General features: G+C 43.2%; 1 protein-coding gene across 1 annotated transcript in view; it reads right to left on the reverse strand.

Moving 5' to 3' along the window:
• Window positions 1-26,073, reverse strand: part of VAT1L (vesicle amine transport 1 like) — a 1,329,730-nt gene that overhangs the window by 480,770 nt on the left and 822,887 nt on the right. The window contains exons 6-7 of the mRNA XM_069652882.1: window positions 25,927-25,982; window positions 7,441-7,635 (exon numbers count right to left, since the gene is read on the reverse strand). Coding sequence (XP_069508983.1) covers window positions 7,441-7,635; window positions 25,927-25,982 — 251 coding nt within the window. The remainder of the gene's footprint in view (window positions 1-7,440; window positions 7,636-25,926; window positions 25,983-26,073) is intronic.

Genomic DNA, 26,073 nt, shown 5'->3' on the forward strand with positions numbered 1-26,073 from the left:
TTTGACTAGAAGCAAAAACGAAAAACGACAGTACCTATACTTAAGCCTTCCCAGTAGGGAATCAAATAGGAGAACTTTTTTTTAAACACCCGAAATAGAAGGTGCCCACCTGGCCTAATAAAAATACGTGCTCCAAGATATTTAAAATGTGCGACTTTTAGAATAAATCTGCCCTCTAATGACCACTTAAAAGGCTTATACCTTCTAGAATTGGAAACGTGAATTATTTTCGTTTTCTGAACGTTAATCACTAAGGTAAAAAAGGTGTACAGAACCCGCTGCAGACCAGCTGCAGTTTGGTGAAAAAGAAGAATTTCATCGGCATAAGTGATCCACTGGATATGCTAATCGGCTAGATTTGGTTCAAACTTTCTTGGATTAAGAAAGGCCTGGCTCAAATCTAAGATGTATACATTAAAGGGACAGGGAGCAAGAACGCAACCCTGTCACGCACTATGGAGAGTTTGTATTGAGTCAGTTAGGCCCCCATGATTATCTAGACTTTCCCTTACAGAAGTAGGTAACTTCATTATTATATCCAGAAGATTAGAGGGGAGTCCCCAGGCAGCCAATTCAGTCCATAACTGGGCCCTATGGACCATGTCAAACGCTGAGGAAAATTCTATGGTTGCCACAAAGATAGGATTTGCCTTCTTCTGCCACGCCATATCTTTCTTTCTGTAAAGATGAAACGTGTGTTTTTTTAGCCAATTCCTATACTGTTCCTTGAGTTGACAAATGGATTCTAAGTACCCAACATCACCCACTCCACACGTGCTTCTAAATCTCCACAGGGAAGCACAAACAAACTATCTTTTTTTGTTCAATGGCAGCATTATAGGAGTGGAATTTCTTTTTAAAGCTTTGTGGGGCAGTACCACCGCTATTCTTCACTGACAATTGTGGCAAGATATCCTCTTTGATGAAGCGATGAAATTGCATAGGATGTAAGAGGTCATTGGATGCGACCTATGATCCTCTGATAAGAACTTGTTTAGCCTTGTGTTCAGGGCAGATATGTTTTTGGGATTCCAAAGAAACTGGTTGTCCTGGGCAGATCATTGAAGGAATTTGAATGGCATAGAAGGCCTCAAGGTCAGAGGAGCATATTTCCTACAGCACCAAAGAACATTGTGATTGAAAAGTGGGAACAAACATCCCAGAAACTCAGGAATACAAATACATAGTCTATATATGATAGAAAACATTGGTTGGGCACATTCGGAACAGGTGGAATATCTCCTCGCATATTACCATTCATTTTAATTAATGTCCAAGATTCAAAAAGTGGACTGTGACAGTTTGAGGGAATTCATCCCTTCTTCCCATGGCCGAGCATCCCCCTTTGAGGCTAGGGAGGTGAGCCCGCTCCACAAGACCCTCCTTAGGGGTCTGGGCAAGTGAGGCCTCATGGGGAGAGACTCCTCCATAGGGGACAAGGACACCAGTTCCCCCAAGAAACTCTCTAACCCCTCTCCCATGATAGGATACATGGGACTGCCTAAGATGCTTAACAGCAATAAAAACCAATACTGTGCTGAGGACAGTGTTAACATGCACCATGAGTATCAGAGAAAAGAAGCAGTCTCTTTAAGGACAAACGTCAACTTCACTGTAAGGAGGACTTTTAAGGAGGAGGACACGCTGAGATGGAAGAGAGAGAAGAATACAGCAGCAGGGGGATGGGGGGCTTGTAACGTAACTCAAGCCAGAGGCAGAGCCAACGAGAGCCACAGAGACCACGAAATTCAGAATGACTTTGAACTAGAGTATGAGATACTGGGAAGACAGCATACCGAATCGGCGAGAAGTTTATCCCTCAGCTGCCTAACATATATGGATGTGTCCTCACCAGTATTAATATGGGTGCATTATAAAGGATGGGTCCAATTTTCAAAGATTTGCATTGGCGCGCATGAGGTGTGGCACAGTATCATCTCACAGTTGCACCTGATATTTTGCACATGATCCACAAATTCTAAAACTGGGGCAAATCTGAAGATGGCTGGGTGGTGAGTAGATTGAATGCATCAGTGCTAAAAATGTACGAAAAGCACACTTGGAGCGCATAGGTTGATGCCTGTTAGCATCTCTGATTTACACCTTCTAATTTGTTTATGGTCCTCAAAGCCTAAACCCAGAGCATATCTGAAGATGCCCGGTGTCAGATGATCAAAGGTTTTTGCACCTATGCTTAAAATTGATCAAATGGACTTAGCTCCAGTTTTACTGGTTTTGTAACAGGGAATGTGGCTAACAGACTTTGCCCTCAATCCCTATTAGCTAAAACAATGTTAATGGAGTGAACTGTTTTGGCAATTTTTTCTTTAACCAGCAAGATAGGTAATGGAGCAAATAGGGCTTCCTCTGAATAGCAAAGACCGATTGAATAACTCTGTCAGTCAAGGCAAGACGGCTAAGCACAAACACGCACTGCACAAACACGGTCTCCACAAACACGGACTTCTTATAATTTTTTCAATTTGTGCAATTTTTTTGTATTGAGTTTTAGCTGATTTTAATCAACTTTTTTCAATTCACAAGTTACATAAAAGGAATTTGTGCAATAAAGGAAAACATTTGAAAGATGATTCTTAGTTTGAGGCTAAATGTTTTTATTTTTTTGTCATGCAACAGACATACTACACAAATTCAGACTGCTTAATTTCCACCCAAATGCTAATATCTTTACATAATGTGAATTGGGAAACCCCATTCCATGATAAACAAGCAGCAAAACTGATGCTAAACACATTTTCTCCATTTGTGTCACCGGTGCAAACCTTGGTTAATTTGGATCCAGATGCTCACACGCAGACACTAGTCACAAAGATGCCTGTATGTTCTTCTGAAAGATGCCCAGGGCGTCTGCAGAGTGGCACGATTGAACATCTTGGAGAGTCCGGATGAGTGAGGCTCGTGGAAAATCACACACTAAACACAGTAAAATATTCTTTCTGGCAACTTAGAGCACCGGCGCGCCTAATACACTCTTGATCACACATTGCTCGTCAATATTAGAGCAGTTGCCATGAACATTAGTACCATAATTATGCCCAATTGACCACAGATGTGTAAAAGATTTAGTACAATTTAGCACTCTTTGTAGAGCATTTGCATCATGCAGGCAAATCAGAATGCAGAAATTCTGGGCACTATTAACCGTTAGCTGACTGGAATGTCTGCCTCGATCCTAACAACGGGATGCACCCAATCATTGTGTCTGTCACTGCACACTGCCACAGCTCACCTGTTATCCCCGATCGGGCCCCCTCACCTGTAATTACAATGCCATAGCTGCCTGTGCCAGGGCCTTTAGTGCAACCACTCTCTGGTCAGTGCCACTTGCTAGCACACCTCTCCTCTGCCTCTCTCTGCGCACCGGGACCAGTGACGCCATACCTCACAGGCTTTCCCCGTGCTGCATTTCCATGGCAACCTGCCATCATGCACTAGGAAGAAAGGTTTTCTCAGCCTTCCATTTCTTTTGTACAGACTCACCTTCAGAGCAAACGAGAGCTAAAAGCAGCCTCAGGCACTGGGCCATTGGCCATGTTGTACATTAAGTATCCCTTAACCCTCCTTAACCACCCCGCCTGCACTTGGGGCCCTTTGTGGGAAGCTAATGGCCAGCATTGCTCAGCAGTTTGGGAGCTAATGCTTTAGTGATGGGAACATTTTCATGGGCATGGTTGACACTGACACGGCACATTGCTTACTGACTGAGAATCCTAGGGGGATATTTTATTTCTTTATGAAGTAGAGTAAAAAGAATGTGTAAACGGCACACATAAAACGCGTATGCATTATGTTAATTGATTTGTGGCATGGAGTGGCTCATAGGAAAAGCATTGGGCTTGCTGAAAATTACATGGGGCCACTTTGAACTTTATTTCCAGGGCCTCTTTTGGTCCCCAGTAATTGTTTCCAGGGCCTTTTTTAGCTCCCAGTCCAGCCCTGCATACAAATCCGTCTGCGTTACTGCCTCGGCATGGTTTTGCTGCACGTGGTAACGTATGATTCCTACGGAATCTGCATGCTTTTTCTTATAGTCCACGGTAAATGCTGCCCGCCGTGCGTAAGTGGCAGGCAGCATGTGCACTATCGTAACAACGAGGGTAACAAGGTGGGTCTGCCTGCTCTTTATGCTTTCTTTACACATGACAACAATTGCATGGAGGTGACACGTTTTCACTTTACTGTAAAGGCGGCATATCCGCTCGATGCAATCTGCACCATATTGGAATCTCGCATCCCCATGTGTGATAAGTGTGGGCATGGTAGTAGCCACGCATTGGAATCGCTGTGCTGTGCTCCTGCTTGCGGATTCCATGATCAAACGGAGTAACTGTTCGTAACATCATTAACTCGCATGCTGTATTTTGAAGAATGCACAATTGCTGCCTTATTTTTATTGCGCTCGGTTATTTTATTACCATTGGAAATTGGGTTCCTTGTACAACATGCTAACCCAAGCCCTTCAAGCTACAGCGAGACATTTTGAATGAGACAACATTTTGTAATATAGCAATACGTGCATTCCCGAATTTGTGCAAAAGAAGTATTGACATGCTGCACTGTACACAAGCTTACAGAGCACTGAATTCATCAATAAACGACCTTAGTGTCTGGAAAGGATGTATATAACCTGTGATCCTTGGCATTTTAAACAAACGCCATGCGCTGCAGCCTACAGTTCTGCATGTTTTGATAATGAAAAACAGGCAGAGCAGAAGGTATAGTGGCACATACTATTTTAGCCTCACGCTGATGTCATAAGGTAGACATCATAATAGTATGTAGTAAATATGTACATTATGACTAAACTACCCATACTCTTAGACATTTTGAATGTCTACATAAATAGACATTGGGGCCGATTCATGGAATTATTTTCATGCAAAATCATAGATTTGCGCGCCATTCTGCGTGCAAAACCCTGTTCGTTCGTCGATTCATGGAATCGACAGCGCGCCACTTTTTCCTAACTTGCGTGTACTTCGCACAGGCTCAGCACGTCTCTGCGAGCAGTCAAGTGCCTTGCGTGAGACACTACGCAGAGCATAGGCGAGGCCTGCACAGAGGGCGGAGTAGAGGGCGGATCACGCAAAATGGGGAACAAGGGGAAATGTGGGTGTTTATGAGGGGTGGGCCGCAGGCAGTCCAAGTCACGTCCACAAATGAGCACGGCAAAGCGTATTCATGGATCTGACCGTGCAACCTCCCACCTGCGAAATGTCCACGCAAGTCCCTCCAAGTCTTCACCACTGAAGGCGGGCGTAAGTATACTTGTGCATAGCAATCCCCGTGCAGAGGCGGGTTTGCATGTCGGATTTAGGGTGCGTGTACGCAGTCAGGGATCCGATCGGACTTAGGTGTGCACATAGCAGTGTAGTGTGGAGCAGGAACGGTTTACAGGAGACAGGCCGTACATCTTCTGAGTTTCACCCGAGTTACAATAGATCATATGGATGTTGTCGGTATGCCGGTAACAGTTACGAAGGAACACTACGCAGGGTCCTCGACATGCAGGCCGCTTGCAGGGTTCCCCATGCACTTTTTGAGGGGTGAGTGTATTTGCAACCAGGGGAGCATGCAAAGGTAGCTGTACTGGTTGTTTTTTGTTTTACGTGGGGGCATGTAGGGGGGTTCCATCCACGTCTTACATATATGTGTACTTTGCGCAGACAATTCCATGAATACGTGGGGCACGCATGTTGTATTCTGCATGCAGGCTCACACAGTGTCGTTCTCGGCACGTGGCCCTTGCAGGATTTATGCACTCATTTCCATGAATCAGCTCCTTAGCCTTCAGATTTGCATTAATATACTTTGAAAATTGAACTAGTTAATCGAAAATTCCCCAAGACATTGGTTACTCATCTTTCTGATACCACTGGTTCCGGGTAGGCGACTTTTAAAATGTATTCTTCATAACAGTCCATTCAAATACTGAACTACTACTGATGGTTAGGAATGATGCACACACCAACCAAACGTTTGTTCCATTAGAGAAAAGAAATCCTTGCATTCCTCTAAACATAAAAAGGAACGACCGTCTCACTTAAACCAACGTGGGAGGCCTAATGGTAAGTTTGCTAGCAGTGGCCAGGGCTCAAGTCGAGGGTACACGTGGGTGGACGCAGTCCCCCCACTTTTTTCAGAGGGCAAGTTGATATGCTTATTTCTGGTGACGCCACATTCAATTGGTATGTTAATGAGCCCCCACTTTTCAGCCTTGACCCCTGAGCAATGCCACACTACACACAAGCACTTGCACTGCTCCAGACTGAAACGCCTTCTTTGCACAATCGTCTCAATAATTTTGAGCACAGTGGCACTTATGGTGCAAAACAAACATGCATCCATTGATGCACACGCCCATTAAAAAGGTTTGCGTAATCAGTTTAGCACAGAAACGCTTAATGCACATACAAAAAATGAATGAAAAGCCTGTGAACTGTCAGTATTCTGCTCATGCTCCCACTTTGAACACATTTGTAGCCAGCACTTTGAGCATTACTCCTGCCAGACACACCAGGGTAACAGACCTCTCTGCCATCAATGAGAAACATTGGCGAACTGAAACGACTATTCTTAAATGTGATGCTCAAATAATAAGTGGGCCTCTACAGAAAAGCACCTTTAACTAAACTGCGGGGGTGGGTCGAGCCTACAATGATTCCCTATGGAAATCCAGCACAAACATGCATGCCCTTAGCACTTCAGTGGTGGAACTGCAATTCACAGAGACCGGGGGAGTATATCCAAGTTCGTGTGCTAGACTTGAGGCGAGCAAAACCTCCATGGAGTTCCTACTGAAAGATATCAAATCCGATAATTTGACTCAGCAACATTTGACTTTGCAAACATTGATAATGAAAATCCCCATGTGTGTTAACGGATGTGTCCTGCACAGAAGTGTATCTGTGGAGACTGCCACATTCTCAGCAGACTAAGAAAAAAGACCACCATGGAGACTTGAAGCCCTTGCGAGCATAATACGGGGAAAGACATGGACGCCTGCTTTTGAGCGTTCATTCAAATAATTCTTGCATTTGTCCTGCAGATATGCTGTAGATGTATTCAAGAAAATACAAGTGTTTCAAAAGTGCATTCTACAATTCGGCATTCATAGTTGTCAGTAGCGATTTGCCCCCCTTGTTTCCGCCCTTGGAGGAATGAGAACAAGAAGCAGGACGTGGTAGTAATGGAGTTGTTGCAAAGATAGCACATTGCGAAGATATCACCGAACCTTAAGGAGGAGTTCAAATCAACCAATATGACAAGTTAGGACAGAATCTTTGGAATCGCTTTACAAAAGCGTTATTCAATGGGAAAATCTTATTGAAAAACGCTTTGTAAATCAGGTCACTTGTATGTTCGTTTACTGTAGTACAGATGTTTATCAATACGTTGCAAAACAAGATGGCATCCTACCTCTTCCAGGGCCCAGAGGGAGTCTACCCGGGGTTTTATCTTCTTCTCGCTGTAGAGAGTCAGGAGTTTGTCCATCACACCTTGGATGAGGGCGGCTCGACCTTGTTTGAAGAGCAGATTCAAGAGGGAAAATCCAGCTATGACTTTGTTCTCTTCATATAGTTTGATCGGATTCACCTTTTCCACCTGCCACCACTGAAAGCAAACACATGCATTTAGGCTAAATAGACACGTGAAGACTTCCTGAGCATGCTCACAGTATCAAGAGAATCAGGAACTCCAGGAACTCCAGGGAGAAAAGGGGAATTGGTGTAAAAGGCCCTATTGTGACTTGGTAACAGATATTGCTTCACAACTACAAATTGATCCTCAGTCTACCCCCTCCTCCATTCAGCAGCCTCAGCTATAAGGGGTTCCCTAGTGCACCCACATATTTATGTCGCAATGGATTCAAAATGGATTGTCTGATTATATGGTATTAGGGTGCCACAGAACAGTAGTCATTGGTTCATTGCCCAGGCCAACTCTTTGCACATGCAAAGAGGCCTGTATGGAATGCCCTGAGAATGGTGGACTCTGAATGGAAAAATCCCTCTCCTGGTGCATTCACAAGAGCTGTTCAAATCAAGCTTAGACACCTCAGGAACCTCTGATTTACCAGTAGAATTCTATAGGTTGCTTGGGCTAATAATGCAAGATGCTATATGTTCCATGGCACCACAGAGAATCATGAAACATGTTCTGACAAGAAGAATTTTAGAACTGATCGTGAAAGGGTTGGCAGATTGAGAATGCAGCTCTTTCCTCAAATATGACAATCTCAATTTCAAATCCCATACAAATCCAACATGTGCATCTGCGTCTATGTGATTACACCAAACATAGAGACAATGCAAGTAAATGTCATCAATACACGTGGTCTATGTCTACTTAGTACGTTCTCGGATACATATGCTTTCATTCTCATGGTCGGCCTCTTTGATCAGCTGCGAGTGCAATAATTCAGCATTCCAGGACTAGACATTCAAGGCAGTGCTCTCAAAAAAGGCTTTAACAATAATCTGAGCAAGTTCACACTGCAAAATAAACAAAATACTGCATCTACCGCAATGCTGCAAAATCAACATCTGTACCTTTCAGCACTACATCCCCCACGTTTGATCTATTGATTTAATTTCACTTCGGATATACATTGAGCACGAAGTAGCTTCACAAAGCAATGAAGCCCTGGACACCAGCTGTGGCTGCAGGCATGTATTCGGGCATCACAGGAGGAACAGTCCTTAGCAAGTATTACTGCCAGGCTATTGAAGAGACATTTCCAATGGCACCAGTTATAGTTTACTATTAGAGGGGATTATGTACCAGTGCTGAAAGTAAAGCGGAGTGTCGGGTGGTAGAGTGGGGTCGTCATCAGGAGGGATACTGGGATCAGCGGCTTGGGTAGTTTATTTTACTGGATGTGAAGAAGGTGTTTCTTGTAGATGATTGTCTTTATTTCTTGAGTTGCACAGTTCTGGCCTAATATGCAAGACATGGAACCAGATCACGTGCTTCTCCACTTCAAGTTCCCCGCAATGCACTGTGCTGGTCTACTGGAAGTCATGGAACCAGAATCAGTGTAACATGTGTCAAGGTGCACTGGGGAAGTCTACTTACAGGCCTGGAACAGACGTTTCCCTGTTCAGCACTACATTCTAAAGAATCAAGCATCCCAGCCTCGTGCAAGACATGGAATCCAAGAATGCAGTTTTCCAAATTCCAGATCATTTGATGATTAATATCATGCATCTGAAATGCCCAAATTGCACTATACCGATTAAATGGGAGGTCTGGGGCCAAAATAAGCATATTGCAACCTTCCTGATGCAATCAAGCTGGATACTGTGGTGTGGTCAGCCATTAAATCTCCCGAGATGGCACCCAATAAGCCAATGGATACTATGAGCATTGATCCTGCGCTTCCAAAGGTTTACAGAACTTGGTTCCCGCATTATCCCATTAAATTATTGGATCCAGTAAGAAGCAACTCATCCTATTAAAGGCTTAAATAGAACTAACTATAGCAAGGTGTGTATCATCTTATTCTACTTGGAATGATCCATTTGATTTGTGCTCAAAGCAAATCGAATATCGAGTGTGTATTATTATTGTTTTTTTAAGAAACTGCTTAAGGCTTAAGGTTTTAAAATCTGTGCAGTAATCCAGCTGCCATTTTGTACCGTTCATAAATTGTTTGCATCAAATGCCCTGATTAACCCTCAACATGTTCCCCTGCTTCCTTGTGATATGATGCATGATTATTAAATATGTCCTTTGCTTCCAGTAAAAACGAAACTTCTACCAGATTGCAAATTCAAATGCAGAATTGACTAGAAATTACTTGACTATTCCCACCTGGCCTCAGATATCGAAGCACTGTATTACGTAGCAGTTCTGATGAATGAACTCAGTGCTATTGTGAAGAATAAGTGTCAGATTTGACCACGGGACAACGGTGCTGCATAGGTCTCACACTGCTGCAAGTCAAGTGTGAGCCTCTCAAGTCCTGTTTTTTTTTCTTTGCATTCAGGGAATGGAGCCGTGTATTCATGACTGGAAAAGTGCATTTTTATGTTGCAGAATGCAAATAAATGCAGATCTGAATAAGCAACGTCAACCTGACCTGGTGCAATTTAAGAGAGCTAGTCAAGCACATCATACCAAAGCAAAACAAACTCCCCATACAGGTTCTAAGTAGCAGAGCATACCTTCAAAATGTCAACTACTATGTTTTTATTAATGAGTCCACTTTTTCCATTGTATTTTGGTTGACAAAAAATGAAGTTTATTTCAAATAGGGCCAGAGTATGTCCAGAGATCACTGTATGTGTTTCATGTGGAAACAGTACTGGGTATGCTTATTTTACTCTTTGACTTGTGAATAATAGAAATAGATTTAATATGAGCATTGCACAATATTAAAGGTTTTTAGTAACCATACAGTGATTTATTATTTTTTGATTATTTGATACAGATTGCTAAAGTAACGTAAATGGATTATACTCAGTAATGGGTGCTGTAATGATGATTTTTGCTATATTTAATCATGTTAATGCTCCTGAAGAAGCTCACTGGACTGCACTAAAAAGAGGTTGATTGTAGTCTAAGCGAAACACACGTTGGGGAGGCATTGGAATTGGTTGACTTGTATTATATCTGATTATCAATGCATTGCAAACAACCCCATAACAATTATATAGATATACATTTTGCAATCAAGCAATACATGAGAATCTGTTTGAATCTATTTGTTTGCTTTATGCATGAATTTGGATGCATAATAAGAAATATAGAAGTAAGGAGTTGTATAAATACTGGAATAAAGTTTATTGTATTTCAGGCACATTAAGGTTAGAGTTATTTGTATAGTTCATTATGATAGGCTTTACAGGTTAAGGCCTTTTTTTTAACCGAGTGCAACCCAATTTCTTTGTAATATAACAACACCATTAAAGATAATTGTCTGAAGTAAAGTGCAGGGTGGATTTGCATAGGAACCTGTTCTATTCTTGATTTGTCTTCTTTGTAGAAGTCCTGGTTCCAACGATGATCTATCGAATTTTTGCAGGAGCCCTCCTTCTATTCAAAATTCAGGCTTTTAGCTAGCCCAATCCTACTAATGGTAAGGATCAATCAATCAATCAATAACAACGATCTGGTATGAACCCATAAAAGGACAACACATAAATACAATGTATAATACCAGTGCTGGTCATGAAACAAACATTTACAATAATCATTGTAAATCAATTCCTTCCTTACAGTTCCATGTCACCCAGACTGTTTAGCAGGCGATACCAATTTCCATAAGAAATACTACTATTTCATACTTATATAAAGTAATCAGCCCTTAATAAAAGACTATTAAAAACGGGTCCATAAAATGTATAAAATATATAAATAAACAGAAAATAAGACAGTAAAAAAGTGTATCATCACTCAATTTAAATAGGAGAACTGTGCTCTACTGACAGGATAAGACATGTTTGATCAAACTGACAAGTTCATCTCAAACTGCCTCCTCAGCCATGCTCTATGTAAGAACATTGCCACAAAATATACTATTAGTTCATCATCTATTCTTTTGCAGAGTGTAACGGCTTGTAAGGTCCCCCTATTTTTATGGATTTGAAATCTAGGCTTCAAATATTTTACTCTTAAGTCCATGTATAGGGGTGCAATGAATCCAATGGTGTCATCACTCCTTTTCCCGGCGGTGACCTCTACGCATGTGACCTGGGGACGGCAGCTGCAACCTGATCCTGATCCTGGTGGTTATATGAGGGAGTATCACATAGATAGAGACAACCTCCAGGGTAGTAGTGAGTCACCATCGGACAAACATGGTATTACCCTTCCTCTCGTGTGGATACCCCATCTTAACCCAGTGCCCTCATGGCATATTGTTTCACCTCTCCTCATTCCCCTAGGAAAGGTACTAAAGACCTTCAAACAAGACCTGTGTCTGAACCATCAAGATCTGATTTGTCCCCTAAGATTAATTAAAGTATCTTCTCAGACTCTTCCTACAAGTTATCAACCAACGTGCCCTTTAACATTTCTGAGAACACAACAAGAACGGACTACCATTCCCATAATCATGGGAATACTGGGATGAGGAAGATGAGCAGAGTAATGCAGAGCAGAAAAGACTGAGAGTACATGATGTGCTCTAATTGTCATGAGCACGTACCTGGATCAGGAGATTTAAACTGCAGCCACAGCTGACTGTGGCACGCTGCTGGAGAGAGGACGCTACTTCACTCGGATACGGCTGAGAGACCATGAAACTGCAGAATGTGTTGTGGAGCCAACAGGCTCACAGATAAAGAAAAGGAAGGCTGACCGAAATGGAAAAGACGATGCGGGAATGCCAGGAGCCAATTCAGGGCTTCTGGGCATACCCAGGTGTTCCTAGGTAGCGTTTGCCTTACTGACACTCAGCAACAGGCAGAAGAGCCCAGCAGGGGCAGTGAAAGTCAGAAAAGCCGAACAAAGGTGGCAAGATAGAAAGAATCACAGAGCGTACGCCACTGGCTTGCCGTGAGAGAGAAGAAGCATGCCAGCAAGAGCTGGTGAGTCTCAGAAAGGGAAACAGGCACACAGGGGCATATTGGCAGTCATGCCAAATGCAAGTGAATGCAAAAGAAGTTCATGAAGTATATGAGAGCAAAATAATTCATGAGCATTTCTTTAAATGGGAAAACAGAATGAAAGCAAGGAACTTTCAAAGTGAAGTGTGTATGAAATATACATATGAGAAAAGTGCTGGCAAATTAGTATACCAGGAAGACGCACTGTCAGATAAAGCAACCATAAGAACATCTTACCTTGGGAGTGGGTGCAGAGCCCACATGAGAAAAGCCCGGGCAGGATAGTATACCAGACAGTTGCAAGAAAGCACATTTGAGAAAGCCCTGGCAGGAGAGCACACCAGGGATTTGCAAGATAGTGCATTTGAAAAAGTCCTGACAGGAAAGCACACCAGGGAAGCACAAACTGAAGAGTGTATAAGAAACATGTTATAGAAAAAGAGGTCCTGAGAAGGACAAATCAGAACTAGTAAAAAGGCTGTGTGAAACTAAAGGAGACAGTTAGCCAGGTATTCTAACAAGCAAAAGACCAAGAGCCAGGTTGTTTTGTGTAGCAATTGTATTGTGGAACGAGAGAAACCCAAAGATAACAAGCCAAGTTATTTTGTGTATCAATTGAGTTATGGAAAAAGAGAAACTCAAAGACACAGAGCCAAGTTGTTTTGTGTATCAACTGTATTGTAGAACAAGAGAAAGTCAAGGAATTGATATCTTTGAATCTACAACACAAGGAAGAGATATACAAGGGAATGGAACCACCCCCTGGAATCAGGAAGTCTATCCCTCTGGAACGTTTGGGTTGGAGTTATAGTTTTTCCTTTTTGAACATTTATCAAGCACACAAGGCTAAAGACATTACCCATTTCAGCTCAGAGTTTATTTTGTTAGAATGTGAATGCGAGGACATGGAACGGTTTTGCTTTGGACATTCTGGCAATCGACAGATAATTAGTTTTTGGTTTTGAGGTAGGGAAACACTTCTAGTGCAGGGATAGAGAGGCCTTTTAATAAAAGTATTTGACCAAAACCATGAACGCCTTGCGTCCGACTCTCATGCCTGGTTCATCACAGGGGGCATATTAAAAAAAAACTGTACCATGTTCTCCGCTGGGCCATTACATCTGTGACATTTGTCTGAGTTTGCATTATTCCATTTGTTCATCTAAAATGCTAGGGGCAAAATGCCTATTCTGAATTTAATGTAGAGTGCTTGCAGCCTTGATTTCAGGTGGTTGATATACCACTCAAAACCAAAAGTTATTTTCTTCTCCCAATATATATTGAGGGTTCTGGGTGAACTTAGTTTGGACACAGCTAATTCCTGGTCCTCAGCTTTGAAATCACTCTTCACAATATCCTTAGACAGATTGTTCATTTTGTCAGGATCTGACCAGAATTTGCTGTGTCCAATCTTGAAAACATGTTCTTGATGAATAAACGCTAAGAAGATGAGGAACCACAGCTCTGCAATAAAAGGTCCTTGATAGCTCTTCTATATTCCTCTAGCTTGTGTGCAGTCCAGACTCCTGTTCAGCGGTTTAAATGTGACCATACTCCCTATGGCTTGCATATTGGTTTCCATTAGGAGTGGGGTGTTGTGTGAGTTATGTGGAAGTTCCAATATGTTCTTAATAAATCTGTTTTCACTGAAATGTACTGCATTACAGTTTGCATAACCCCACAACTCTGCACTGTCTGGGCTGCTTGGCGCGCTTATACTCCATAAGCCTCCAATGAAACCCTCACTGCTCCATTGCCATGCTCTCCTGTAAATGTTGCTATTATTCTCCTGTACCTAGATAGCACTACGCCTGCTTTGTCTATCTGATTATGCCATGAGCAACTATTGGCCTGAGTTCCTCAAGGCAATATAATCATAAGATCAGACTTGCTTGATCTCATCTTCCCGTAGTTTTATGGAGTGCACTGCCTGCTCCTTTTTTGTGAGAAAACCAAGTTTTTCGTTTTGGAGGCATTGATGGTAAGCCCATTATCTTGGCAAAACTCCTCAAACACAGTAAACTGGGTCCTCAGACCAGAAGGAGTATGGGAAATGAGAACAGCATTGTCTGAAAATAATACAATAGGATATATATCGCCTCCCAAGAAGGGAGCATCAGAAGGTGATCTTATGACAGTCTATAGCACCATTCATGAAAATACAAAATAGTTTTGAGACAAGGACGAACTTTTGTTGAATCCCCATTTTGATCTTAAAGGGGCATATTTTCTCACTATTTAGTTTCCACGTTTCTATGGCTGCATTTATGCTATGAAGTAGCTGGATTGCTGCAAGAAGAGGAGTGGGAATATTTAGTTTTATTAGACTGTTCCATAGCTGGACTAGGGGGACACAGTGGCCCTCATTACGACCCTGGCGGAAAGGGGTTTACGCCGGCGTAAAGCATGGCGTACCTTTCCGCCTGACTACGAGTTCCCGTAGCGCCATGGTGATTTTTACGCCTGCTTTTTGCAGGCGGAAAAATCCATGGTGCTACAGGACTTGTTGTTAATTACGCCACCGTAATTTACGGTGGCGTAATTAACGCCTTCCCCACTCCCATTATACCCTATGGGGCAAAAATGGGAATGGGGAAGGGTAAATGGGGATTGGGGACTTACCGCCCCGCCAAGGTCGGAATGGGGCGGTAAGTCCGCCAACCACCATGGCGGAGTTGGCAGCTTAGCGCCATGGACCATGGTGCAAATTGCACCATGGTTCTCCGCCAGGGTCGTAATGAGGGCCAGTGAAAGGCAGTTTGCAGATCTACAGACAGTATAAATTTGTGTCGTCCATTAAACCACATATTTTTTTCTCAGAAGATGAAAGTATAGGTTTTGATCAATAGTGCTAAAGCCCGCCTGGAAGCCTGCCTGCAAGTGGTGTATGATGCTATTCTCTCCCACCCAAGCCTCCAGGTGGGCAAGGACGGCTCACACAAATAATTTTCCAGCGCAATCAAGTAAAGCTATTGGCCCGTAATTGTGTGGAACCTCTCTGCCCCCCTCTTTGTACAGCTGAATAATTTCTGCACAAGTCCTTGATGGCGGCGCAGAATCGGCCACCAGTATGGAATTAAACAGCTGAGTCATGTATGGTGCTAAGATACTTGGCTCAGATTTGAATAAATCCATTTGGATTGTGTATGTTCCTTGGGCCTTCTGGTTCCTTTGTACTAATATTGCTGAGCTAACCTTTTCCACTGTCAAAACTAGGGCCCCAGAACTAGATTTGGGTCTCTGATCATTAAACACTCTTGATTCTGGATATAGATTTTTGAAGTGTTCATACAAATGTGTTTCAGGTATACTGTATTGGCACAGTATTTTCAGCTAGCCCTTACTCTACCATTTTGCTGAAACTTGTGTTGTCTTTTTCTTTTATGGCTGTGAGCAGATTATCTTAAGGGTTAGTAGCATATTCCTGTTTTTTCCTTTTTACCAAGGCCCAGGTTCCCATAGACATTCTGTTTTTGGCACAGGTTACCAGATGATGTTTGGATTCTCTGCAGCTAGCATCATACCCTGGATTTCTGTTTTATTGCCCTTTGCTTCATTCTGGTACCAGAGGTAGCGAAGAAGAACCGAAGATTATCCATAGTTTCAATATAATAATCGATGATGGTCTCATTCGAAGTATCAGGATTACTGAAAAGATCACTCAAGTAGGGGATTAGATCTTTTTTACAAAACCGGAAAGAGTGCATCCTTGCCAACTGAACTTCACTTAATTGTGCACCTGGCATGACCAACAATTACTAGAGGAATGTGATCTTCTGGGTCAGTAGTCAGATCCACCCCCATTGGAGTTTGTTCTACAACCAGTTATAAAGGGCGATGGCCACTCTTATACCTTTGCATGACCTCAAAGCTTTTGAAACTGGCCCACAATTCTAGATTAATGAACCTGTAGGCCCTTTTAATGAGCTAATGCTTTATTGGATGGATGGGGATGCAGAAACTTACACCAATGATAAGACTGACTCAGGAAGTTGGCAAACATAAATTGTTTTATTGTCAATTGTCTAAAACAGGGAGTACAACGGACATCAACTGATGTCTCAAAGCATATCTCTCAATGTTTCACATGAAAAATACACTTTTATAGCAAATACTCATCATCATTGACGTCATACTACGTGGCAAACTAGCAAAACTTATCTGGGATTGTGGTTGGTCTACGGGGAACATCTAGGTATACTTTATATGGGGGATAGGAGTATGATTGGGTCTCTATAGTTAGGTGGACAACTATAACCACCACTAGTGCAAGTCATATTCATTCTCATCAAATATATGACATTTCATTGTGTCTCAAACTATAGGGCTCTTTGCTATGTGGCCCTCTATAATTGGTTGGCATGCTTGTACCCTTCTGGAATATTCCACTCGTTAGCAGCATGCAAGCTGGTACCCCATGTGTTTGTGGGTGTACCAAACTATGCCTCCCCACCCAATTAGCCCATCATCCATCATCACTCCTGCTGTCTGCCATTCAAATTGTCTTTGAACTTGGCCTTGCAAAGTATCACTGTGCCAGAGAATAGAAGAGAGTGTGAGCACATTCTTATCTTCAGGCTCGATGTAACTTGCCAAAAGTCTATTTCCATCTACCCCATGTGACAGAAGACTGTGTTTTAGCTCCTTCTTTGCATTTAATACTATTAAATGAATACAACTTGGCACTCATAGTGCTTTTTCACAGCACCTCAACAGTAGCTCATCTCGCTTCTCACGTTCATTGTATCTTCATGAATAGATTACTTGTTTCTTGGCTGCCTCAACCCTTGACACTGGGCCAGACAGCCTTCTCGATTCTTCCTCCATCTTCAGCTGCTTTTCTCTGCTGCACCACACTTTCAGCACTTTTGCTACTGAGGTCCTGGTTTGCTAAAATGCGACGTGGAACATCCAGATTCTATACACATATATTGGTGGCACCGCCTGAAATCTATTCACTACATATAGCCAGCCTTCATGATTACTTAATCTACTTGCGTTGCAGCATCTGTACAGCTATAAAGCGACTTATATTTTCTTCAGCGTTCTTCGCACATGCAATCGTCATTCCGCACATAAAATGCTACTCGACTCTTTATTTCGTCATCAGATTCTATAAGGTCCATTCACCTTCTCTTGGCATGTCTTCTTGGAGCGTTGTCTTTGCTTCATGTGATGTCAAAATCTCCTCTTTCATTCATCTTTACACTTCTTCCAGGAGTTCTCCTAAGAGTCTGTTAGCTTTCTGAGGATACATGAAGAACAGTTTTGTCAATGGATACCTTGTCTCAAAGACTTTTCGTGTTACAGGCATCATTACTGGTGTTTTGCTTGTTACAATTTCCGGTTCTCAACTTATAGGCAAGACCGGGGTGGGATTTCCAGTATAGTCACTTGGCTTCTCCTCTACACTTCCCCCTCTGGTCGATTTATTCTCCCATCAGTCTTCACGTCTAGGCATCCTTGTTTAAAAAAGTGCTTTTTTGGAGTCCATTTCTTCATTACTCCTTTCAGAGATCCTGCTGATTTCACCTGGTCATATCAATACTCCAAATCATGTGGCTACATTGTCCATTCAGGCTGCAATAGATCCATCATCCCACATACTTCTTGTGGTTTCTTGGATACAGGAACGTCGTTCCCTCAGGTGCTAGGATGCTTGCTTTGATATATTTTCTGATTTTTTCATCTGTCTGCATCTTGGATTCAAACCCAGAATTGACATCGATCATGATCTTCATTCCTACTGCTTTCTTTGTTATATTTTTGCACTGTGTGATCATTATTCTGATAACACAGAATCCATAGCGAAGTTGTCTGCTAGGCTTTTCATCATCTCAGGAAGCTACATACCCACAGTGAAAGGGGCACAGCTTTTATCAGAGTGGATAGCTAATCTACATACTACGCACATGGGTGTTCACAAGACAATCATTCAGAGAGAGGTTTAAAGGAAGAGGAAGATGGAAGGGTCTACAAAAGTGTTAGGGAGAATTCTCAGAAACGTGCCAATTCCCTCTAGCTTAGAGACCCCCAGAAACTTTGCTGGATTTAGAGGACTTGATTTTTTTTTTACCTGGGGAGAATGAGAACCTTTTTCTCCCACTCTCCCATGTATTTTAATATGATTTCTGAGCTTTGTGTTTCTTTTGGTTATGGAGTCTGACAAACTCCATAGGCATTATCTCTTACATTATGTCACACAGCACCTTTAGCGCAGTGGCACAGGGAAGTCTTTCAGATTCCCCAAAGGTTTAAATACCTTCTCTGGGATAAACTACTGTTTCCCAGAACAGTAAAATGAAATTGACTTTACTGACATTTGTAACTTTCAAGAACCAGCACACACTATCTTACAACAGGGTGCTGGAGGGGTTACCTAGTATCCCCTTTGTCTAGCTTCTCATGTAATATTTTGTATGTTACCCTTTCCTCACTGAATGGCTGGTGGCAGTGGTTTACGTTTAACTACCATGGTCTGCATTTACCTCAGGCTGCATTCACAGCTGCAGTAAAGCACCCAAGGGTGCAATATTTGTCAAAATGGCCCTGGTCTTCTTTTTTCGCCATTTCTTTGTGGAAAGGTCCTTCTTGAGATTTACTTTGTGCACCAAACCAGGTTCATCTTGTCTTTGGCGGGATTCATGAGTGAAGCCAGCATCTGGTTCCAGGTTGTCTGAGGTAGGCAGGACGTGAGGTAGGTGCCCGAAACTCCCTGTGCTTAGTCTCCTAGGAGACCCAAATGCACTCTGTGATGATTGGCCAGCTGACTGTCTGGCAAGGACAGCCACCCTGCTGGGTGACTGACAGCTAGGCTGGAATGAAAAGGAGAGAACTGAATAAAAGGCAAATCTTTTGGCTTGGAAGGCAGAGTCGACCACTGGATGAAGGAACCGAAGAAGAACTTTAAGAGGTTGCCTGCTGCAACTCCTGGACCACTGGTTTGCCTGGTGAAGCCCTGCTGCAGTGCTGAAACGCCAAGTTTGCATCGACAGAGAAGCCTCTGCAAGGATGACTTCTCCCCTTGAGTTGGTGAGACCAATCAACTCCAAAGTAAGCCACCTGGACATCCTTGTCAGAGCTGGATGAATTTCCACAGAGTTGCTGCTGGAAACTGTATAGCCAGGGAGAGGAACATCAGATTGTGTGTGTTGCTTTTAAGTTGGCCAAGAGCTCCAGGAAGATCCTCCGGACTCCCAGGAAGCAGGACTGACCGAGCCTGAGCCCCCTCAACAGAGTGCGGGACGCCAGAAGCAAGGAAAGTCCATCTCGACAGCCAGGAACCGCCTTGTTGATATTTGTGTTAGACACGAGGAGCTGAAATGCTGAGCAGCCACTGAAAGTGAAGTTTGCCGGTTGCACTGTTTGAGTGTCCCAGTGCAGTAAAGGAGTCCCCCAACGTCCTCCCTCTTGTCCTCATGACTGAGGCCCAGGAACAGGAACAGTGAGGTATGCAGAGCTGCACAGGAACAGGAGTCATCTGCTAAACCTTTTATACATTTTAAAGATACTGTACAAAGTCTAAGAGAACTTACCTCTTGATTTAGAGTTGCTTGCATCTTCAACTACTCACAAGTCTAATATTGTGTGGCCCTACATTGATTCATCTTTGTCTTCAAAGACTTCTTAAACATTGTGCAAAGAAGTGTTTCTGCTCATATAGACTTCTGCCTATTGACTTTGGCTTAGCCTGTTTCACTGAATGACTCTTAGTGAGGAATCTGAAAGTATTTGCCTGGTTAAGAATAATTGTGGTATGTTGTTGCTCTAATTATCCTTTCCTTTGACTTGCTCCCAAACCAATTCTGAATGCCAACAGTAAAACATTAATGTCAACTGCACCCTAGCTATTGAAGTCACCTGTGGGTGTAGGTCTCTGCTGTATGCCATCCCAAATGGGTAGTAGAGACTTATACCAAAGGTTGGGTTGCTATTGCCAGGAGGTCAGGGTTGTTGTAGTGCACCCTTAGGCTACTGCATACAATCTTGCCTAACAAGAAGATTCACCTAGGTAGAGGTAGAGGGAAGGCAGATGGAACAGGAAGCAGCCAGACTTTTCAGAGTAGCAGCAATAACATTAACAGCAGCACAGCGAGCAACCACCAGCTAGGAACTCTGAGGGAGTAGCTGAGACCTAAAGAGGAACATGCCTGGAAGACCCTGAGTTCCCTGGAGAGGCTGTTCTCTTGCTAGTGGCAACACCTAAGGAGAAAACTCAGAATATGCACCTTCCTGCCGCCAAGTCTACCTCCAAACGGGCAAGAAAATCTGGCACCCACGAATGGTCAATTACCAGGGTATTCTGGCCCCGCCGGACCCGGTAATTGCCCTTTTGCGGGTGCCGGAGCCAGTAGATCCCCATTCCCATTGAGCCCAATAGGGCTCAATGGGAATGGGGATCCCTATAGCACAGCACGGTTCATTACTGTGCTGGTGCTACAGGCTTGCTGTGCTCGCGGGGGCCTCTCCTTCTGCCAGGTCAGACCTGGCGGAATGAAAGGTACCCGCGAGCACAACTCCGAGTTTGCCGGTCCGGATACAACGGTACCGGTAAACTGAACTCTTCAATTAGCTCACCCCAGAACGTAATGCCCACCCCCTCTTGCATCTCAGGGAAGGTCCCCTCCATCTGAAGGGGGCACTCTGCTTTTACCTCAAGCTTTGAGCCTGTAACTCTGCCTACTATGCCGTGTCATTGTCAATGTATTCATTCACCTGTCTGGCATTAGGTTCAATGTAACCAAGAACCACAGACAGGCGCTCATTTCGTTTTTCTTGTAACTAAGTAAGCACCGCTGTAACAGCGCCATCATGCCCCAGGGCCGCTATGTGTGCTTTATAAATGTAAAAAAAACAGAAAAAAAATGCTGCAGTTACAACACTCATTTAAAAGCGGAATAGTTATGGTTTATGTGTTGTGTGGAACTTGTTCGATTTCTGAAATGTTGTGCGCTACTAACAAAGTTACTTTATTTCATGACATGTGTTGCAATATTTGAACATAAATACAATCAGAAAGTTACTTTTCAATGTCAGCAATTGGCTGTATTGCTTATTACATGCAAATCTATAATGATCACCGGTGACAACTAGAGAACATGCCGTGGGTCTGGTTCTACAAAATAAGAACAGCGAGACATGATGATGTTGTCTTTCTTAAAAAAAGAACATAAGGAATGTTATCACTGATTTTCTCAAATGTTTACACGAAACATTACGTGCAACAAACACCATTAATCCCCCATAACCTCCATGAGTAGCATTTTCTGTAAAGTCGTGATTTGCCACGATTCACGGCTAAGGCCCACTTTTTGCAATACACAGTTCCCAGTCCCAGTCCAACCCTGCATGGAAGACTTTACTACTCAATTTTTAAACCCCATGGTTTTGGTGATGCTAAAGCAAAGGGTGGGGGCATAGGATGAAGCGCCCATAACCCGAGAAGAACATATGGTGAGGTACATATGTACAGCCCTACAACAACCCTTTTGCCCCACAAAGTAAAGTATCCATGTTGTGGCTTCATCAAACCTCCAGAGGTAGCGTACATATAATATACATATGAAGTTGATAAATGTCAACACATGAGGAAGGGTCTAATCTGAAACGTGTAGAGCCTAATATTTTGGGATATCATCTATCATAATTAATCATTCACAAAGAGTAACTTGTTTTTCACTTTAAGTTGTTATGTTTTGAAATCATATCTGATTGATTTGTTTTATCTTAAGAAAATTGCATGAAATGTTAATGTTAATTAAATGACATCACATTTTTTGTAACTGGGTTTATACAAGGCCGGTGAGCTCATGACAACATCCGCCGAGCAATAGATCTGGTGGCCCTGGCCCTAAGATCCCAGCTACTTTGTCACTCCTCTCTTTAGACGCACATAGGGCTTTCAACAGCATGTCCTGGGAATATCTGAGATGAGTGTTGAAGGGATGCGGCTTCGGCCCGAAGTTCTCCAGTCTGATCCTTTCCGATTTCTAGATCCTGTCTACCTGTGTGCGTGTTAACTCACAGTGGACCAATCAGATAACCCTGGGAAGAGGAACCAGGCAGGGTTGTCCTCTGTCCCCATTAGTGTTTGCACTGACCGTGGAGCCCGTAGCACAACAGATTTGCCTGGATCCGGGGATTTAGGGTTTCGAGGTCAAGGGACAATGCCACAAAATCACGCTATACGCAGATGATGCGTTCTGTTTTTTGAGAGCGCAATCAGCTCTATCCCCACCCTCATGGGGTTAATGGACCAATTTGTAGTGATTTCTGCTTTCACGATAAACACGGCAAAGTCGATGGGTATGAACCTGTCAGAGCCTCCGGCCACCTTCTTGGCCCTACAGAACACATATCCCTTCCAATGAAAATCCACACACATCACTTACCTGAGGGTGCCCTTGACCCCTACCTATGCTGGCCTGATGAAAGCCAACATACCCAATCTCTTAAAAGATTCCCAGGATTCCCTACAAAGTTGGGCGATGCAAGAAATATCTTGGCTTGGGCGAATCAGCGCTATTAAAATGTCCCTCCTACCGAAACTGCTGCATATATTTCACGCGCTGCCAATATTGTTTCCAGAACGAGATCTTTTAGAGTTGCAGAAGGAAATAGGCCGTTTTATCTGGCAAACGAAAACGCCCAGAATTCCGCGCAAACTCCTCACGAGGTGGAAAATGCAAGTGGGTCTGGGACTTCCTCCTATTCCGCAATACTACACGGCAGCTCAGGTAGCGGTAATACTAGGCTGGACTGATCCAATTGAATCGCCTAAATGGCACGACTTTGAACAATCAGTATCCCAATCTCCTTTAAAATACCTGCGATTTCTCCCACAAACAACGCGGGCCCAAAAAGGCCAACTACTGCCTCCCACCACACTTTGTTGCTGGGATAAAGCCTGTGCACAAAGAGGCTCCCCATCAGGCCTTGGGCCGCTGTCCCTGGTTACGCAGAATCCAGCCTTTACCCCCGGCCTTCATCCGACTCCTACCGGCTCTGGGTAAGGGGGGAACCGTTAAGAGTATGTGACCTCTGCGATAATAACTTGCCCCTAGCATTCCCAGAAACTGGGAGATTCAAATATATACAGCTGCGCCACTGGATGACCAATCCGTCCATACTACAAGCAGCCACTAAGCCTCCCACGGGTATAGAGCTAATGGTTTTGGAGGGACAACAAGCTCACAGAATAGCCACCTGCTATCAACCTCCTGGAAAATGTTACGATGGAGGAGAAACTCCCTTATATGATGGCATGGGAGAGGGAGTTGGGGTGACAATTTCTCAGGAGTCATGGCAAAAGATATGGGAGAGGGCTCATGAGGTTTCCCGCTGCACTGCCATAAGAGAAGGAGTGCTTAAGCTATGCTTTCGATGGTACCTGTCTCCGCACAGATTGCATGCAATGAATACAACCTACCCAGACACATGTTGGCATGGATGTGGGGAAAAGGGGGACTTAGGTCTTCTATGGTGGCATTGTTCTATCATACAATCCTTTTGGCTGGAAATAAGGGCCAAATTAGGGAAATCACTGGCGCTCTGATTCCTATGGACCTACAGATACTGTTATTGGGGGATGCTCCGGATGATGGATCCAACCCAATGTCGGGCTCCAGAGCGGTATTGATCTCTCACCTGCTCATGGCCGCTCAACTCACACGTGCCCACTCTGGAAAGATGTGGAGGGCCCACACATAGCGTATTGGTGGGTGAAGGTTTGAGAACTATTGGGGATGGAAAAACTTACAGCTATGGACGAGGGGAAGCTCTCCAGGTTCTCCCGCATATGGGGACCTTTCCTCGAATATCTGTCAGAGAAAGAACACATGTTTTTTCAACCAAGAATATTAAAATACCTGCTGAATCCATGATACTAAAACAGGTGCATATGTCCTAGTCAGAATGGCGGGAGCGTGGAATGATGAACAGTTACATGGTGGTGGGTGTGTTTTTTTTCGGTTTTTTTCTTTTCTTTTTCCTCCTTGCTTCTCCCGACATTTATGACCTATACGTGTTGGTCCTTCTGGTTCATTTGAAAATGTTAGTGGTTTTATAAGGACCAGGCATATGATGTCTTAATATACATGAAGTGGCTGCAATGACATGTAAAAGCTGTTTATTTGATGTTTGCCACGCAATATGTGATGTTGTTAAACCAATTCCAATAAAAATAATCTGTTTTTTTTAAAAAAAAAAGGATTTCAAATGTTTATACACATTACAAGTAAAAAATAAACTAACCTTTAATTGCAAACTTCATCGAAGAATTATTAAATAGTTTATCAAGTTAAATGAGGACTGTGCCATTCTGTTTAAGAGTGCAGTGCTGGTCCATAGGGTGCCTTTGGTGGTATACTTAGGCAGGAAGATGGGATCATGACAACATTAAACATTGATAAGAGGGGATGGTAATAGATTTTCAAAGCAGGAGGCATAAAAGCATTGTGCAGACATGCGAGAAAGTGAAATACACTGCTGTTCATTCTGAAGTCTGTTCTAATTTGTTCTGCTACTGCCAGGAACACAGGTCCAATGCTCATCTGGTCTAATTGTGAACCGACATAGCACTCATCAGTGATGGACCAACCACATCTCAGATATGCTTTCAGCTCCACAAAGCATGCAGGACCCACATGGACAACGGGAACCTGCTTTTTATGAGAAGGGAAGTGCAACCCCACCTGTCCAAAAGCATAATGAATTATAAGGCAAAAGCACAATAATTATTCTGTGGCTCCGACATGCATTGTGGCTTGAGGAATACGGATGTCGTCTGCAATTGTCGCATTAATTTGTACTGCTAACCAAAGTGCAGCAGTTAAACGCTTAATAGTAACACTTACTAGTAAAGCTTAGCTCCCTTGACATGCAGGCAGAATGGATACATGACCTGCCTAGCACCCTTGCCTTTGCCTGGGCCTGAGTTTGGTGTACTGGAACGCACCCTTCTGTGAATCAGGGATTTCCCTCAATGTGCACTGCACACACGTACCACCTTGGCCATCTCACACTGGCTAAATGCGTAGTGCCGAATAGAGATGCAATGGCATGTGCACAGCGAGATAGTCCTTCATTGTGAATGGCAAAGCATCTAAAAGTAACACAAATATTAAGAAGCACCAACATTTTTTTTAAACAACTGGAAGAAATACAAATGAGCTTATCCCAGCAAGCATGTGCCATCACGGGCCTGCTTTTGTGTCTCGCCGCTGTTCTGTCAAGTAACAGATTTAGAAATGCACATTCTACCTACATTGAAGGAATACGGGACTGACTAAATAATATATACAATGCAGGAACCGGGTTGGGTACATTTAAAATTGAAAACCCCAATGCTTACCGATTTTGCAAAGCTAAAGAAGCTTTTCGTTTCGCCAGTGACCATGTTCGATGATCCTAAAATCAAAAGAGATAAGCAAAGAAAACGCTTTATTCTTCCAGATTTTCAGATTCTTAATAACCTGTTGCACTTCTAACTGATCGTTAA

Source organism: Ambystoma mexicanum, chromosome 1p, assembly GCF_040938575.1.
Source record: "Ambystoma mexicanum isolate Mex_15411 chromosome 1p, UKY_AmexF1_1, whole genome shotgun sequence".
Lineage (NCBI taxonomy): Eukaryota > Metazoa > Chordata > Amphibia > Caudata > Ambystomatidae > Ambystoma > Ambystoma mexicanum.